This window comes from Oncorhynchus kisutch, unplaced genomic scaffold (genome assembly GCF_002021735.2).
Source record: "Oncorhynchus kisutch isolate 150728-3 unplaced genomic scaffold, Okis_V2 scaffold840, whole genome shotgun sequence".
Classification (NCBI taxonomy): Eukaryota; Metazoa; Chordata; class Actinopteri; order Salmoniformes; family Salmonidae; genus Oncorhynchus; species Oncorhynchus kisutch.
In genome coordinates, this window is record NW_022262785.1 from 44,469 (window position 1) to 62,981 (window position 18,513).

The 18,513-nt window shown below is 43.5% G+C and overlaps 1 protein-coding gene across 1 annotated transcript in view; it reads right to left on the bottom strand.

Moving 5' to 3' along the window:
* Positions 1-9,134: 9,134 nt before the first annotated feature.
* The window catches only part of LOC116362549 (threonylcarbamoyladenosine tRNA methylthiotransferase-like), a 60,758-nt gene continuing 51,379 nt past the window's right edge, over positions 9,135-18,513 (bottom strand). Inside the window, exon 3 of the mRNA XM_031816622.1 lies at positions 9,135-10,368. Within this exon, the coding sequence (XP_031672482.1) occupies positions 10,216-10,368 (153 nt within the window). The 3' untranslated portion in view covers positions 9,135-10,215. The remainder of the gene's footprint in view (positions 10,369-18,513) is intronic.

Here is an 18,513-nt window from a genome sequence, read left to right on the forward strand (position 1 = left end):
ACTAAAACACCACAGTATTCATCACTAAAACACCACAGTAGTCAACACTAAAACACCACAGTAGTCAACACTAAAACACCACAGTAGTCAGCACTAAAACACCACAGTAGTCAGCACTAAACACCACAGTAGTCAGCACTAAAACACCACAGTAGTCAGCACTAAAACACCACAGTAGTCAGCACTAAAACACCACAGTAGTCAGCACTAAAACACCACAGTAGTCAGCACTAAAACACCACAGTAGTCAGCACTAAAACACCACAGTAGTCAACACTAAAACACCACAGTAGTCAGCACTAAAACACCACAGTAGTCAGCACTAAAACACCACAGTAGTCAGCACTAAAACACCACAGTAGTCAGCACTAAAACACCACAGTAGTCAGCACTAAAACACCACAGTAGTCAGCACTAAAACACCACAGTAGTCAACACTAAAACACCACAGTAGTCAGCACTAAAACACCACAGTAGTCAGCACTAAAACACCACAGTAGTCAGCACTAAAACACCACAGTAGTCAGCACTAAAACACCACAGTAGTCAGCACTAAAACACCACAGTAGTCAGCACTAAAACACCACAGTAGTCAACACTAAAAACCACAGTACTCAGCACTAAAACACCACAGTAGTCAGCACTAAAACACCACAGTAGTCAGCACTAAAACACCACAGTGTTCAGCACTGTAGGCATCTCACAAGAACAATGAGTTCCAGCGACAGGATGAGAGGCTGCTGTCCCACTGATCTGTACTAGAAAGGAAGAGGTATTTCCAGCGTCGTATCACATCACCTCATTGCCCAGTTAGTGTAATGTGATGAAAAAGCATTAGATAATAATTGATGGTAATAGGGAAGTGAGCATCACATGGTGAGATGAGGGAACACTCTGGTTTTTCATGGATTGGGCTCTAATGGCACCCTATTCCCTATACCGTGCACTCCCCAATGGGCTCTGGTTAATAGTAGTGCACCACATAAGAAATAGGGTCTCATTTGGGACGCCGGGGCAGATGTAAACGTGGGCCAGATCCTCATCTCAGCTCTTCTCTCTGTGAATCACATCTCTGTTGGAGCCACAATGCCCCTCACTGTGAACATCAATAGCCTCAAATGAACCAAATGAAGTTTCACCAAGCAGAAATTGTCATTTTAATTTCAGTAATGAAAGGATCTTGTTGAGTCCAAATGCACTTAAACCATATAAAAATGTACTATAAATGAACGGCCCAGTTAACAGAACTGTGAGAGTTCCAAAGGACCGGATGGAAACTCACGTTACATTCTAATTCAGTGAATCCTCTCTTTATGGATTCAATGCACAAATATGAGCTCTCTGTCCGTCCGTCCTTCCTTCCTACCTTCCTTCCTTCCTTCCTTTCCCTCTCTTTCTCTCTTTCTTTCTTTCTTTCTTTCTTTCTTTATCTCTACCCTCCTCCTTCCTTCCCTTCCTTCCTTCCTTCCTTCCTTCCTTCTTTCTTTATCTCTACCCTTCTCCTTCCCTTCCTTCCTTTCCTTCCCTCTTTCTTTCTTTATCTCTACCCTTCCTTCCTTCCTTCCTTCCTTCCTTCCTTCCTTCCTTCCTTCCTTCCTTCCTTCCTTCCTTCCTTCCTTGCTTCCTTTCCCTCTCTTTCTTTCTCTCTTTCTTTCTTTCTTTCTTTATCTCTACCCTTCTCCCTTCCTTCCTTCCTTCCTTCCTTCCTTTCTCTTTCTTTCTTTCCTTTCCCTCTTTCTTTCTTTATCTCTACCCTTCTCCCTTCCTTCCTTCCTTCCTTCCTTCCTTCCTTCCTTCCTTCCTTCCTTCCTTCCTTCCTTCCTTCCTTCCTTCCTTCCTTCCTTCCTTCCTTCCTTCTCTTTCTTTCTTTCTTTATCTCTACCCTTCTCCCTTCCTATCTCTACCCATTGATGTCTCTGTGTTTACAGTGCTCTACACACCATAGTGACTGTTCCAAGGGAAATGACTTGGCAAACACATCGTAGTAAACATTAAACTCAATGCAGGGCTTTAGTTTTCCCTACGAGGGGTGCGCTGTGTCCTTGAGTTGGGTGGCCCTCGAGTCTGGCTGTCTGACTCTATGTTCCTAAGTTGTGTGGCCCTTGTGGCTGGCTGGCTTCATGGCTCTGTCGGTGTTATCTAACCCACACACACACTCCTCCGTTGTTGCAATGCACCTTGGGATTTCACAACAACCCATTGTGATAAAGATTGCTTGTATTGAGTGTGTTGGTCACTTGCCAGCCGAGCCAGTGTTTGGGCTTATGCCTTTGACTGAATCAACTGAGGGTAATTCAAAGTCATTTGGGGACCTAAGTCAACATTTGTGCCAGTCAACAACATTCATCTTAACAGCCCTCTAATGTGCTTGTGGAGACGGAGCACTTCAATGCTGTGGGAGGAACTGCAGATGTCATTAACCACTTTGTAACAAGGAAATGAAATCTGCAGGATGGGATGTCTCTCTTGGTATGACTATTGTCTTCAAGCTGTTATTAAGATGGATTTCTCTATTTTACCATCAATTAACTCAACAATTAACTTTACAATTAACTTTATAATTAACTGTCTAATTGCATTAACAAGCGAGAAGACTGGTTTGTTGTTGTGCTTTAAACATTAAAGCTGGACCATACACTTGCTACATTAGTTTTTGGACTTATAAATGAACGATCAATACCTATTGATTCTTGAATAATATACTAATAATATCTTACGTGAGTCACATCTCTGTTGGAGCAACAATTCCCACAATGCCCTCACTGTGAACTGTCGTTTTTTATTTCACCTTTATTTAACCAGGTAGGCGGGTTGAGAACACCTTTATTTAACCAGGTAGGCGGGTTGAGAACACCTTTATTGAACCAATTCCCACAATGCCCTCACTGTGAACTGTCGTTTTTTATTTCACCTTTATTTAACCAGGTAGGCGGGTTGAGAACACCTTTATTTAACCAGGTAGGCTAGTTGAGAACACCTTTATTTAACCAGGTAGGCTAGTTGAGAACACCTTTATTTAACCAGGTAGGCTAGTTGAGAACACCTTTATTTAACCAGGTAGGCTAGTTGAGAACAGGTTCTCATTTACAACTGCGACCTGGCCAAGATAAAGCATAGCAGTGTGAACAGACAACACAGAGTTACACATGGAGTAAACAATTAACAATAAACATCCCATCAGACCTCAAAATATAAGCTTGTTTTACTTGTAAAGATCGTAAATGTAAACAAACACTGTATGGTTAAAAATATACATTTGATATTATGGATGGTGAGTCCTGGCATCCATAGCTCGTCTACGAATTTGTGACTGGTTACATTTCTCAAGCCTCAATCCTTTAGCTTTTTTAGCAAAACAGGGGCAGGGATCGGACTTTGTTATTGTTTCAACTAAGGATTCTAGCTTTAACACCATCTACGTCTTGAAAAGAAATCCAGAAAACTGATTGCAGAGTTCTTGAACATTCAGGTAACTGCCAAAAGAAAGCACCAGCAGGTAGACTAGTGGTTAGAGGCAGGTAGCCTAGTGGTTAGAGACAGGTAGCCTAGTGGTTAGAGGCAGGTAGCCTAGTGGTTAGAGACAGGTAGCCTAGTGGTTAGAGACAGGTAGCCTAGTGGTTAGAGGCAGGTAGCCTAGTGGTTAGAGACAGGTAGCCTAGTGGTTAGAGACAGGTAGCCTAGTGGTTAGAGGCAGGTAGCCTAGTGGTTAGAGACAGGTAGCCTAGTGGTTAGAGACAGGTAGCCTAGTGGTTAGAGGCAGGTAGCCTAGTGGTTAGAGACAGGTAGCCTAGTGTTTAGAGGCAGGTAGCCTAGTGGTTAGAGACAGGTAGCCTAGTGGTTAGAGACAGGTAGCCTAGTGTTTAGAGACAGGTAGCCTAGTGGTTACAGGCAGGTAGCCTAGTGGTTAGAGACAGGTAGCCTAGTGGTTACAGGCAGGTAGCCTAGTGGTTAGAGACAGGTAGCCTAGTGGTTAGAGGCAGGTAGCCTAGTGGTTAGAGACAGGTAGCCTAGTGGTTAGAGGCAGGTAGCCTAGTGGTTAGAGGCAGGTAGCCTAGTGGTTAGAGACAGGTAGCCTAGTGGTTAGAGGCAGGTAGCCTAGTGGTTAGAGACAGGTAGCCTAGTGGTTAGAGGCAGGTAGCCTAGTGGTTAGAGACAGGTAGCCTAGTGTTTAGAGACAGGTAGCCTAGTGGTTAGAGACAGGTAGCCTAGTGGTTAGAGACAGGTAGCCTAGTGGTTAGAGACAGGTAGCCTAGTGGTTAGAGACAGGTAGCCTAGTGGTTAGAGGCAGGTAGCCTAGTGGTTAGAGTGTAGGGACGGCAGGTCACCTAGTGGTTAGAGCGTTGGACTAGTAACCGAAAGGTTGCTGGATCTTATCCCCCGAGCTGACATGGTAAAGACCTGTCGTTCTGCCCCTGAACAAAGCAGTTAACTCACTGTTCCCTGGGTGCCGATGACGTGGATTTCGATTAAGGCAGCACCCCCCCCTCGCACCTCTCTGAATCATTTCAGCTGAATGCTTTCAGTTGTACAACTAACTAGGTATCCCCCTTTCCTGCAATAGGGCTGTGGGCCAGAACAGTTTCAATGCACCTTGACATCGATGCTACAAGTGACTAATCGTGTCCTGTGGATGCATTGTCATCCTATGGGGGGATAGCCATGGTAGCCAAAATATTGGCCTGCCTAGCATTTTTTTTAATACAATGACGCTAAGCATGATGGGTTGTTAACTGCTTAATTAACTCAGGAACCACACCTGTGTGGAAGCATCTGCTTTCAGTTTACTTTGAGCCCTCGTTTCCTCAAGTGTTCCCTTTATTCTGTCAGTTACGGGTTCACATCCTTGGTCTGTATGTACAGCCCTGAAGAGATCAAATCAAATCAAATCAAATTTATTTATATAGCCCTTCGTACATCAGCTGATATCTCAAAGTGCTGTACAGAAACCCAGCCTAAAACCCCAAACAGCAAGCAATGCAGGTGTAGAAGCACGGATCTATCAGATCCCCTCTCGTTAACACCCAGGAACACGTCTCTAAAGGTGACGCACAAACTTCCACGTCTCCACCTAAATGATTGCAGGCGATGGCCACAGTCTTGAACCTTGATTGTCAATTACTCCGTTGCTGATATTCTGATATGGGTTTGGCATATAATCGTTACGTTGACGGGTGCAATCAATGCTGTCTCGTGGCGTTCATCGAGAGGCTGTCAATTAAAGCAGAAACATCCACACACTTCTGGATGCGTTTAGACAGGTAGCCCAATTCTGATCTTTTTTTTCTTCAGTAATTGGTCTTTTGACCAATCAGATCAGCTCTGAAAAAGATCTGACGTGAAAAGATATGATTTGATTGGTCAAAAGACCAATTAGTGGAAACCGTCTGAGATACCCATACAGTCAGTTTTGGGTAACAAGGACATGGCAATAAAAATATCCAAAAGACAAAATTGGTGGATTAATTTCTCTCTTAAGACATGGGTTTAGGGTAGCAAATTCATTTAGTTAGAGAGGTCAAACTGCTGAGCTGGCCCGCACACGACCTCGGCTTCATCCCTGAAAATTCAGGAGAGCATATGTAAACAAAAAAAATCTTTTTTTTTTGCGTCACCTGTTTGTACACCTGTTTGTACACCTGTTTGTACACCTGTTTATACACCTGTTTGTACACCTGTTTGTACACCTGTTTATACACCTGTTTGTACACCTGTTTGTACACCTGTTTATACACCTGTTTGTACACCTGTTTGTACACCTGTTTATACACCTGTTTGTACACCTGTTTGTACACCTGTTTATACACCTGTTTCTACACCTGTTTATACACCTGTTTATACACCTGTTTCTACACCTGTTTATACACCTGTTTCAAATCTGTATAATATATATATTTTTGTTGCCCTTTTTCTCCCCAATTTCGTGGTATCCAATTGTTTTAGTAGCTACTTGTCTCATCGCTACAACTCCCGTACGGTCTCGGGAGAGACGAAGGTTGAAAGTCATGCGTCCTCCGATACACGACCCAACCCAACCACTGCTTCTTAACACAGCGCGCATCCAACCCAGAAGCCAGCCACACCAATGTGTCGGAGAAAACACCGTGCACCTGCCAACCTTGGTGAGTCGCTCCACGGTGCACAGTTCCACAAAAAAAGACCCTCCCACCGTGACACATCGGATAGACATGGTTAAAGAAATACATTGTATGAAGTGTATAAACCCCGGGCTTAAAGAATACATGAGGAGAGAAGCTAGAAACACTGGAGAAAAATGGGTTTCGTACTTGAAGATGACGTAACAGTAACTAATCTGATGAAAGTATGACGTGTGCTTGTACCTGCCAGACGTTCCTATTTTTCATGTTTTATTTCAACTATTTTTTTGTGTGTTCTTCAATAAAAACAGGGATTAAAAGAAGAAGAATTGGAACATCAGTGAAATCCTACTCAAACCCAGCTAGCTAATCTGTGAGGAGAAAGGATGGTGGTGTCATTTCATCAAATACTACTTCCTGTGGGCTGTACTTCTGTTTATCCTAGAGGCTGTGGGTCACCACATCTACCATTACTACAGAGGACTGGGGGTCACCACATCTACCATTACTACAGAGGACTGTCACCACATCTACCATTACTACAGAGGACTGGGAGTCACCACATCTACCATTACTACAGAGGACTGGGGGTCACCACATCTACCATTACTACAGAGGACTGGGGGTCACCACATCTACCATTACTACAGAGGACTGTCACCACATCTACCATTGCTACAGAGGACTGGGGGTCACCACATCTACCATTACTACAGAGGACTGGGGGTCACCACATCTACCATTACTACAGAGGACTGGTAGTCACCACATCTACCATTACTACAGAGGGCTGGGGGTCACCACATCTACCATTACTACAGAGGACTGGGAGTCACCACATTTACCATTACTACAGAGGACTGGGGGTCACCACATCTACCATTACTACAGAGGACTGGGAGTCACCACATCTACCATTACTACAGAGGACTGGGGGTCACCACATCTACCATTACTACAGAGGGCTGGGAGTCAACACATCTACCATTACTACAGAGGGCTGGGGGTCACCACATCTACCATTACTACAGAGGACTGGGGGTCACCACATCTACCATTACTACAGAGGACTGGGGGTCACCACATCTACCATTACTACAGAGGGCTGGGGGTCACCACATCTACCATTACTACAGAGGACTGGGGGTCACCACATCTACCATTACTACAGAGGACTGTCACCACATCTACCATTACTACAGAGGACTGGGGGTCACCACATCTACCATTACTACAGAGGACTGGGGGTCACCACATCTACCATTACTACAGAGGACTGGGGGTCACCACATCTTCCATGACCTACACCCCACCATCATCCATTATATCAACAACATACAGGACCTACACCCCCACCATCATCCATTATATCAACAACATACAGGACCTACACCCCCACCATCATCCATTATATCAACAACATACAGGACCTACACCCCCACCATCATCCATTATATCAACAACATACAGGACCTACACCCCCACCATCATCCATTATATCAACAACATACAGGACCTACACCCCCACCATCATCCATTCTATCAACAACATACAGGACCTACACCCCACCATCATCCATCATATCAACAACATACAGGACCTACACCACACCATCATCCATCATATCAACAACATACAGCACCCCCACCATCATCCATTCTATCAACAACTTACAGCACTGCCACCAACCATCATCCAATCTATCAACAACATACAGGACCTACACCCCCACCATCATCCATTCTATCAACAACTTACAGCACTGCCACCAACCATCAACCATTCTATCAACAACATACAGCACTGCCACCAACCATCATCCATTCTATCAACAACATACAGGACCTACACCCCCACCATCATCCATTCTATCAACAACATACAGGACCTACACCCCCACCATCATCCATTCTATCAACAACATACAGGACCTACACCCCCACCATCATATCAACAACATACAGGACCTACACCCCCACCATCATCCATCATATCAACAATATACAGCACTGCCACCAACCATCATGCATCCCATCAATACAGGCCAGCGTCCCATTAAATTAAGCATGTTGAACATAGACTCAGATATATACAGGCTGACAGACATGTTGAACATAGACTCAGATATACCCTAACGCTCAAATGTTTGGGGTCAGTTAGAAATGTCCTTGTTTTGGAAAGAAAAGCACATTTCTTTTGTCCATTAAAGTTACAAAACAGTGTAGACATTGTTAATGTTGTAAATTACTATTTTAGCTGGAAACGGCTGATTTTTTAAAATGGAATATCTACATAGGCGTACAGAGGCCCATTATCAGCAACCATCACTCCTGTGTTCCAATGGCACGTTGTGTTAGCTAATCCAAGTTTATCATTTTAAAAGGCTAATTGATTATTAGAAAACCATTTTGCCGTTATGTTGAAAACTGTAGTTCTGATTAAAGAAGCAATAAAACTGTCCTTCTTTAGACTAGTTGAGTATTTGGAGCATCAGCATTTGTGGGTTCGATTACAGGCTCAAAATGGCAAGAAACAAAGACCTTTCTTCGGAAATTTGTCAGTCTATTCTTGTTCTGAGAAATGAAGGCTGTTCCATGTGAGAAGTTGCCAAGAAACTGAAGATCTCGTACAACACTGTATACTACTCCCTTCACAGAACAGCGCAAACTGGCCCTAACCAGAATAGAAAGAGGAGTGGGAGGCCCCGGTGCACAACTGAGCAAGAGGACAAGTACATTAGAGAGTCTAGTTTGAGAAACAGACGCCTCACAAGTCCTCAACTGGCAGCTTCATTAAATAGTATCCACAAAACACCAGTCTCAACGTCAACAGTGAAGAGGCGACTCCGGGATGCTGGCCTTCTAGGCAGAGTTCCTCTCTCCAGTCTCAACGTCAACAGTGAAGAGGAGACTCCGGGATGCTGGCCTTCTAGACAGAGTTCCTCTGTCCAGTCTCAACGTCAACAGTGAAGAGGTGACTCCGGGATGCTGGCCTTCTAGGAAGAGTTGCAAAGAAAAAGCCAGACAGAGAACATGGAGTTGTGGTTTATTAAAGTTTATTAAGGTTAGCTTTACCCTGCAAACAAAGATGAGAAAACACTGTCAAGTCTGTGTCCCAAATGACACTCTATTCTCTATATAGTGCACTACCTTTGGCCAGACCCCCCCCCCATAGGGTCCTGGTGAAACGTAGTGCACTATAAAGGGAATAGGGTGCCAGTCCTGGTGAAAAGTAATGCACTATATAGGGAATAGGGTGTCATTTGAGAGGCAGACAGGGATCTAGGCCAGACAATAAGTCCCCTGGGATAGGAGATGATCCACTGCTATGATGTACATGAATAGAATCCAACAACATGCAGTTTCACACTGTAACATCACTACATCCCAAATAGCACCCTGTTCCCTAACTACTTCATACCAGGGCACATAGGGGTCTCCATCTACTCAGTAGTAGACTGACGTCAAAATGGAAATAAAAACGAACCATGTTTTGATAAACAATTACAATGTGGTACGACAGTACGACAGACACAGAGAGGGCTTTTACTGTGGTGTAAATTCATTACCAAAAAATATACCTGTTCTTCTGTGTCTGTTTCCTTGTGGTCAAAATAAATACTTTTTAATTAAAGATATCCACCATCTTAAATCAGAGTATCACACAACATCTCTTTAACCTGTCCTCTCCTTATCTCCTGTCCTTGTTTCCTACCCTCGTCTCCTCTTCCTAACTCTCATATGCAGCTTCAGATTCAATCCGTCTTTGTCCAAGACTGAGAGGTTTTTCCTCATATAAAGCTAAACTAGGACCCATCCAAAACCCATTTCAACCAAACCTATAGGGCCAAATAAATATGTCAAACTCTTTCAAATACTCGAGCTACGCTTGATTTAGTTTGCCCAGTACAAAGTACTTGGAAATAATTTCCATATGTATTTGATCCAGGTCCCTTATTCATAAAGAGTCTCGGTGTATGAATGCTGATCTAGGATCAGTTTTGCCTTGTAGAATATAAGGATGATTGTAAAGGAGGGGGCCCTGATCTTGGATCAGCACTCCTCCTCCGAGACGCTCTATAAATACAGGCCCAGGTCCATGTCTTCCAGCCCCTCTGTCTCAGTGGAGTTTCTCCCACATGAAGACCACTAGGATAGCCACCACAGCCAGGCTGATAGACAGCAGCTTCAGCCCCTCTCTGTCCAGGCTCCAGGATACAGTCAGCACGCCTGAGGAGGGGACGGACCCATTCTGCTGGAGGGACAGCTGCTCCTGTAGAGAGACAGCAGAGAGTTAGCCAAGGTTACATTATAGAGTACAGTAGAGGAAGTGAGTTATCATCTGTTGTGAGCTACGGGACACTCAATATGGCTGCCAGTCCACTCAATATGGCTGCCAGTCCACTCAATATGGCTGCCAGTCCACTCAATATGGCTGCCAGTCCACTCAATATGACTGCCAGTCCACTCAATATGGCTGCCAGTACACTCAATATGGCTGCCAGTCCACTCAATATGGCTGCCAGTCCACTCAATATGGCTGCCAGTCCACTCAATATGGCTGCCAGTCCACTCAATATGGTTGCCAGTCCACTCAATATGGCTGCCAGTCCACTCAATATGGCTGCCAGTCCACTCAATATGGCTGCCAGTCCACTCAATATGGCTGCCAGTCCACTCAATATGGCTGCCAGTCCACTCAATATGGCTGCCAGTCCACTCAATATGGCTGCCAGTCCACTCAATATGGCTGTCAGTCCACTCAATATGGCTGCCAGTCCACTCAATATGGCTGCCAGTCCACTCAATATGGCTGTCAGTCCACTCAATATGGCTGCCAGTCCACTCATTATGGCTGCCAGTCCACTCAATATGGCTGCCAGTCCACTCAATATGGCTGCCAGTCCACTCAATATGGCTGCCAGTCCACTCAATATGACTGCCAGTCCACTCAATATGGCTGCCAGTCCACTCAATATGGCTGTCAGTCCACTCAATATGGCTGCCAGTCCACTCAATATGGCTGCCAGTCCACTCAATATGGCTGCCAGTCCACTCAATATGGCTGCCAGTCCACTCAATATGGCTGCCAGTCCACTCAATATGGCTGCCAGTACACTCAATATGGCTGCCAGTCCACTCAATATGGCTGCCAGTACACTCAATATGGCTGCCAGTACACTCAATATGGCTGCCAGTACACTCAATATGGCTGCCAGTCCACTCAATATGGCTGCCAGTACACTCAATATGGCTGCCAGTCCACTCAATATGGCTGCCAGTCCACTCAATATGGCTGCCAGTCCACTCAATATGACTGCCAGTCCACTCAATATGGCTGCCAGTCCACTCAATATGGCTGCCAGTCCACTCAATATGACTGCCAGTCCACTCAATATGGCTGCCAGTCCACTCAATATGGCTGCCAGTCCACTCAATATGGCTGCCAGTCCACTCAATATGGCTGCCAGTCCACTCAATATGGCTGCCAGTCCACTCAATATGGCTGCCAGTCCACTCAATATGGCTGCCAGTCCACTCATTATGACATCATTGATTTTCCCATTCAATGGATTCTATTTATACATGTTTAACTTTCGGAACTTCAGACAGTTGAGAAGAGACTTTTCTCCTTCCTGTCATTCATCTGAACCTGTAGAGACTTTTCTCCTTCCTGTCATTCATCTGAACCTGTAGAGACTTTTCTCCTTCCTGTCATTCATCTGAACCTGTAGAGACTTTTCTCCTTCCTGTCATTCATCTGAACCTGTAGAGACTTTTCTCCTTCCTGTCATTCATCTGAACCTGTAGAGACTTTTCTCCTTCCTGTCATTCATCTGAACCTGTAGAGACTTTTCTCCTTCCTGTCATTCATCTGAACCTGTAGATAGAGACTTTTCTCCTTCCTGTCATTCATCTGAACCTGTAGATAGAGACTTTTCTCCTTCCTGTCATTCATCTGAACCTGTAGATAGAGACTTTTCTCCTTCTTGTCATTCATCTGAACCTGTAGATAGAGACTTTTCTCCTTCCTGTCATTCATCTGAACCTGTAGATAGAGACTTTTCTCCTTCTTGTCATTCATCTGAACCTGTAGAGATTTTTCTCCTTCCTGTCATTCATCTGAACCTGTAGAGACTTTTCTCCTTCCTGTCATTCATCTGAACCTGTAGAGACTTTTCTCCTTCCTGTCATTCATCTGAACCTGTAGAGACTTTTCTCCTTCCTGTCATTCATCTGAACCTGTAGAGACTTTTCTCCTTCCTGTCATTCATCTGAACCTGTAGAGACTTTTCTCCTTCCTGTCATTCATCTGAACCTGTAGAGACTTTTCTCCTTCCTGTCATTCATCTGAACCTGTAGAGACTTTTCTCCTTCCTGTCATTCATCTGAACCTGTAGAGACTTTTCTCCTTCCTGTCATTCATCTGAACCTGTAGAGACTTTTCTCCTTCCTGTCATTCATCTGAACCTGTAGATAGAGACTTTTCTCCTTCCTGTCATTCATCTGAACCTGTAGATAGAGACTTTTCTCCTTCCTGTCATTCATCTGAACCTGTAGATAGAGACTTTTCTCCTTCCTGTCATTCATCTGAACCTGTAGATAGAGACTTTTCTCCTTCCTGTCATTCATCTGAACCTGTAGAGACTTTTCTCCTTCCTGTCATTCATCTGAACCTGTAGAGACTTTTCTCCTTCCTGTCATTCATCTGAACCTGTAGAGACTTTTCTCCTTCCTGTCATTCATCTGAACCTGTAGAGACTTTTCTCCTTCCTGTCATTCATCTGAACCTGTAGAGACTTTTCTCCTTCCTGTCATTCATCTGAACCTGTAGAGACTTTTCTCCTTCCTGTCATTCATCTGAACCTGTAGAGACTTTTCTCCTTCCTGTCATTCATCTGAACCTGTAGAGACTTTTCTCCTTCCTGTCATTCATCTGAACCTGTAGATAGAGACTTTTCTCCTTCCTGTCATTCATCTGAACCTGTAGATAGAGACTTTTCTCCTTCCTGTCATTCATCTGAACCTGTAGATAGAGACTTTTCTCCTTCCTGTCATTCATCTGAACCTGTAGATAGAGACTTTTCTCCTTCCTGTCATTCATCTGAACCTGTAGATAGAGACTTTTCTCCTTCCTGTCATTCATCTGAACCTGTAGAGACTTTTCTCCTTCCTGTCATTCATCTGAACCTGTAGAGACTTTTCTCCTTCCTGTCATTCATCTGAACCTGTAGAGACTTTTCTCCTTCCTGTCATTCATCTGAACCTGTAGAGACTTTTCTCCTTCCTGTCATTCATCTGAACCTGTAGAGACTTTTCTCCTTCCTGTCATTCATCTGAACCTGTAGAGACTTTTCTCCTTCCTGTCATTCATCTGAACCTGTAGAGACTTTTCTCCTTCCTGTCATTCATCTGAACCTGTAGAGACTTTTCTCCTTCCTGTCATTCATCTGAACCTGTAGAGACTTTTCTCCTTCCTGTCATTCATCTGAACCTGTAGAGACTTTTCTCCTTCCTGTCATTCATCTGAACCTGTAGATAGAGACTTTTCTCCTTCCTGTCATTCATCTGAACCTGTAGATAGAGACTTTTCTCCTTCCTGTCATTCATCTGAACCTGTAGAGACTTTTCTCCTTCCTGTCATTCATCTGAACCTGTAGAGACTTTTCTCCTTCCTGTCATTCATCTGAACCTGTAGAGACTTTTCTCCTTCCTGTAGAGACTTTTCTCCTTCCTGTCATTCATCTGAACCTGTAGATAGAGACTTTTCTCCTTCCTGTCATTCATCTGAACCTGTAGATAGAGACTTTTCTCCTTCCTGTCATTCATCTGAACCTGTAGAGACTTTTCTCCTTCCTGTCATTCATCTGAACCTGTAGAGACTTTTCTCCTTCCTGTCATTCATCTGAACCTGTAGAGACTTTTCTCCTTCCTGTCATTCATCTGAACCTGTAGATAGAGACTTTTCTCCTTCCTGTCATTCATCTGAACCTGTAGAGAGACTTTTCTCCTTCCTGTCATTCATCTGAACCTGTAGAGACTTTTCTCCTTCCTGTCATTCATCTGAACCTGTAGAGACTTTTCTCCTTCCTGTCATTCATCTGAACCTGTAGATAGAGACTTTTCTCCTTCCTGTCATTCATCTGAACCTGTAGAGAGACTTTTCTCCTTCCTGTCATTCATCTGAACCTGTAGAGACTTTTCTCCTTCCTGTCATTCATCTGAACCTGTAGAGACTTTTCTCCTTCCTGTCATTCATCTGAACCTGTAGAGAGACTTTTCTCCTTCCTGTCATTCATCTGAACCTGTAGAGACTTTTCTCCTTCCTGTCATTCATCTGAACCTGTAGAGACTTTTCTCCTTCCTGTCATTCATCTGAACCTGTAGAGACTTTTCTCCTTCCTGTCATTCATCTGAACCTGTAGAGACTTTTCTCCTTCCTGTCATTCATCTGAACCTGTAGAGACTTTTCTCCTTCCTGTCATTCATCTGAACCTGTAGAGACTTTTCTCCTTCCTGTCATTCATCTGAACCTGTAGAGACTTTTCTCCTTCCTGTCATTCATCTGAACCTGTAGAGACTTTTCTCCTTCCTGTAGAGACTTTTCTCCTTCCTGTCATTCATCTGAACCTGTAGATAGAGACTTTTCTCCTTCCTGTCATTCATCTGAACCTGTAGATAGAGACTTTTCTCCTTCCTGTCATTCATCTGAACCTGTAGAGACTTTTCTCCTTCCTGTCATTCATCTGAACCTGTAGAGACTTTTCTCCTTCCTGTCATTCATCTGAACCTGTAGAGACTTTTCTCCTTCCTGTCATTCATCTGAACCTGTAGATAGAGACTTTTCTCCTTCCTGTCATTCATCTGAACCTGTAGAGAGACTTTTCTCCTTCCTGTCATTCATCTGAACCTGTAGAGACTTTTCTCCTTCCTGTCATTCATCTGAACCTGTAGAGACTTTTCTCCTTCCTGTCATTCATCTGAACCTGTAGAGAGACTTTTCTCCTTCCTGTCATTCATCTGAACCTGTAGAGACTTTTCTCCTTCCTGTCATTCATCTGAACCTGTAGAGACTTTTCTCCTTCCTGTCATTCATCTGAACCTGTAGAGACTTTTCTCCTTCCTGTCATTCATCTGAACCTGTAGAGACTTTTCTCCTTCCTGTCATTCATCTGAACCTGTAGAGACTTTTCTCCTTCCTGTCATTCATCTGAACCTGTAGAGACTTTTCTCCTTCCTGTCATTCATCTGAACCTGTAGAGACTTTTCTCCTTCCTGTCATTCATCTGAACCTGTAGAGACTTTTCTCCTTCCTGTCATTCATCTGAACCTGTAGAGACTTTTCTCCTTCCTGTCATTCATCTGAACCTGTAGAGAGACTTTTCTCCTTCCTGTCATTCATCTGAACCTGTAGAGACTTTTCTCCTTCCTGTCATTCATCTGAACCTGTAGAGACTTTTCTCCTTCCTGTCATTCATCTGAACCTGTAGAGAGACTTTTCTCCTTCCTGTCATTCATCTGAACCTGTAGAGACTTTTCTCCTTCCTGTCATTCATCTGAACCTGTAGAGACTTTTCTCCTTCCTGTCATTCATCTGAACCTGTAGAGACTTTTCTCCTTCCTGTCATTCATCTGAACCTGTAGAGACTTTTCTCCTTCCTGTCATTCATCTGAACCTGTAGAGACTTTTCTCCTTCCTGTCATTCATCTGAACCTGTAGAGACTTTTCTCCTTCCTGTCATTCATCTGAACCTGTAGAGACTTTTCTCCTTCCTGTCATTCATCTGAACCTGTAGAGACTTTTCTCCTTCCTGTCATTCATCTGAACCTGTAGATAGAGACTTTTCTCCTTCCTGTCATTCATCTGAACCTGTAGAGACTTTTCTCCTTCCTGTCATTCATCTGAACCTGTAGATAGAGACTTTTCTCCTTCCTGTCATTCATCTGAACCTGTAGATAGAGATTTTCTCCTTCCTGTCATTCATCTGAACCTGTAGATAGAGATTTTCTCCTTCCTGTCATTCATCTGAACCTGTAGATAGAGACTTTTCTCCTTCCTGTCATTCATCTGAACCTGTAGATAGAGACTTTTCTCCTTCCTGTCATTCATCTGAACCTGTAGATAGAGATTTTCTCCTTCCTGTCATTCATCTGAACCTGTAGAGAGACTTTTCTCCTTCCTGTCATTCATCTGAACCTGTAGATATACTTTTCTCCTTCCTGTCATTCATCTGAACCTGTAGATAGAGACTTTTCTCCTTCCTGTCATTCATCTGAACCTGTAGATAGAGACTTTTCTCCTTCCTGTCATTCATCTGAACCTGTAGATAGAGACTTTTCTCCTTCCTGTCATTCATCTGAACCTGTAGTTATCCTGCTCCCAAATGGAACACTATTCCCTAGTGTGTTTATACAAGACTGAACACTGAACTCATTCAGTCAGGTTTCAGTACAGTAGGCTCATGGACATGTCCCATTGTCCTCTCTGACACAGTGAGACCTTAATGAAGACTAGTGGACATGACCCAATGTCCTCTCTGACACAGTGAGACCCCGATGAAGACTAGTGGACATGACCCATTGTCCTCTCTGACACAGTGAGACCCTGATGAAGACTAGTGGACATGACGCATTGTCCTCTCTGACACAGTGAGACCCTGATGAAGACTAGTGGACATGACCCATTGTCCTCTCTGACACAGTGAGACCCTGATGAAGACTAGTGGACATGACCCATTGTCCTCTCTGACACAGTGAGACCCTGATGAAGACTAGTGGACATGACCCATTGTCCTCTCTGACACAGTGAGACCCTGATGAAGACTAGTGGACGTGACCCATTGTCCTCTCTGACACAGTGAGACCCTGATGAAGACTAGTGGACATGACCCATTGTCCTCTCTGACACAGTGAGACCCTGATTGAAGGCTACAACACCTTGGTTATTTATCTAGAATCTCTGACCATATAACTTTCCCAGAACCCACTGTAAAGACCAGGTTGTAGTACAACCTTGTGGCCAGAGATAATATGACCCAGACTCTCAGGATCAAATGGCCATTATTGGGGGTCCAGTCCAGTTCAGTCTGTCCTAATGTGACGGTGCATTAAAGACTCATCTATAATGAAGATGGTAATAGAGATATATCCCACTAGACCAGGAGAGAAGAGAGGGACTGGCCTATCATATCATCATTTAGAGGAGGGAGAGAGAGAGGGAGGGAGGGAGGGAGAGAGGGACAGGCCTATCATATCATAATTTAGAGGAGGGAGGGAGAGAGGGAGGCAGGGAGGGGGAAGGGAGAGAGAGAGGGGAGAGAGAAAGGAGAGAGAGAAAGGGGGAAGCGAGAGAGAGGGGAGAGAAGAGAGAGACAGGCCTATCATGTCATCATTTAGAGGAGGGAGGGAGGGAGGTAGGGAGGGGAGAGAGAGAGAGAGGGGAGAGAGAAAGGAGAGAGAGAGGGGGGGGGAAGAGAGAGAGAGGGGGGAGAGAGAGAGGGGAGAGAAGAGAGAGACAGGCCTATCATGTCATCATTTAGAGGAGGGAGGGAGGGAGGGAGGGAGGGAGGGAGGGAGGGAGGGAGGGAGGGAGGGAGGGAGGGAGGGAGGGAGGGAGGGAGGGAGGGAGGGAGGGAGGGAGGGAGGGAGGGAGGGAGGGGACAGCCAAGCCAGTCATATGATCATTTATGGGGTAGAGGGAGAGAGAGAAGAGAGAGGGGGGGGGGAGAACAGCCAATCATATGATCATTTATGGGGTAGAGGGAGAGAGAGAAGAGAGAGGGGGGGGGGAGAACAGCCAATCATATGATCATTTATGGGGTAGAGGGGGAACGATTGAGCAGCCATGAAATACATAAAATATGGAGGATCAATCTGAATGACCATTTTATGATTTTGATATTTCAATTCCACCGGATGACGGTCATTGAAATGGAAATTCTGCCGCAGTATATTATATATAGTATATTATATATAGTATATTATATATAGATTATATTATATATAGTATATTATATACAGTATATTATATATAGTATATTATATATAGTATATTATATATAGATTATATTATATATAGATTATATTATATATAGTATATTATATATAGTATATTATATATAGTATATTATATATAGTATATTATATACAGTATATTATATATAGTATATTATATATAGTATATTATATATAGTATATTATATACAGTATATTATATATAGTATATTATATACAGTATATTATATATTGTATATTATATATAGTATATTATATATAGTATATTATATATAGTATATTATATATAGTATATTATATATAGTATATTATATACAGTATATTATATATAGTATATTATATATAGTATATTATATACAGTATATTATATATAGTATATTATATATAGTATATTATATATAGT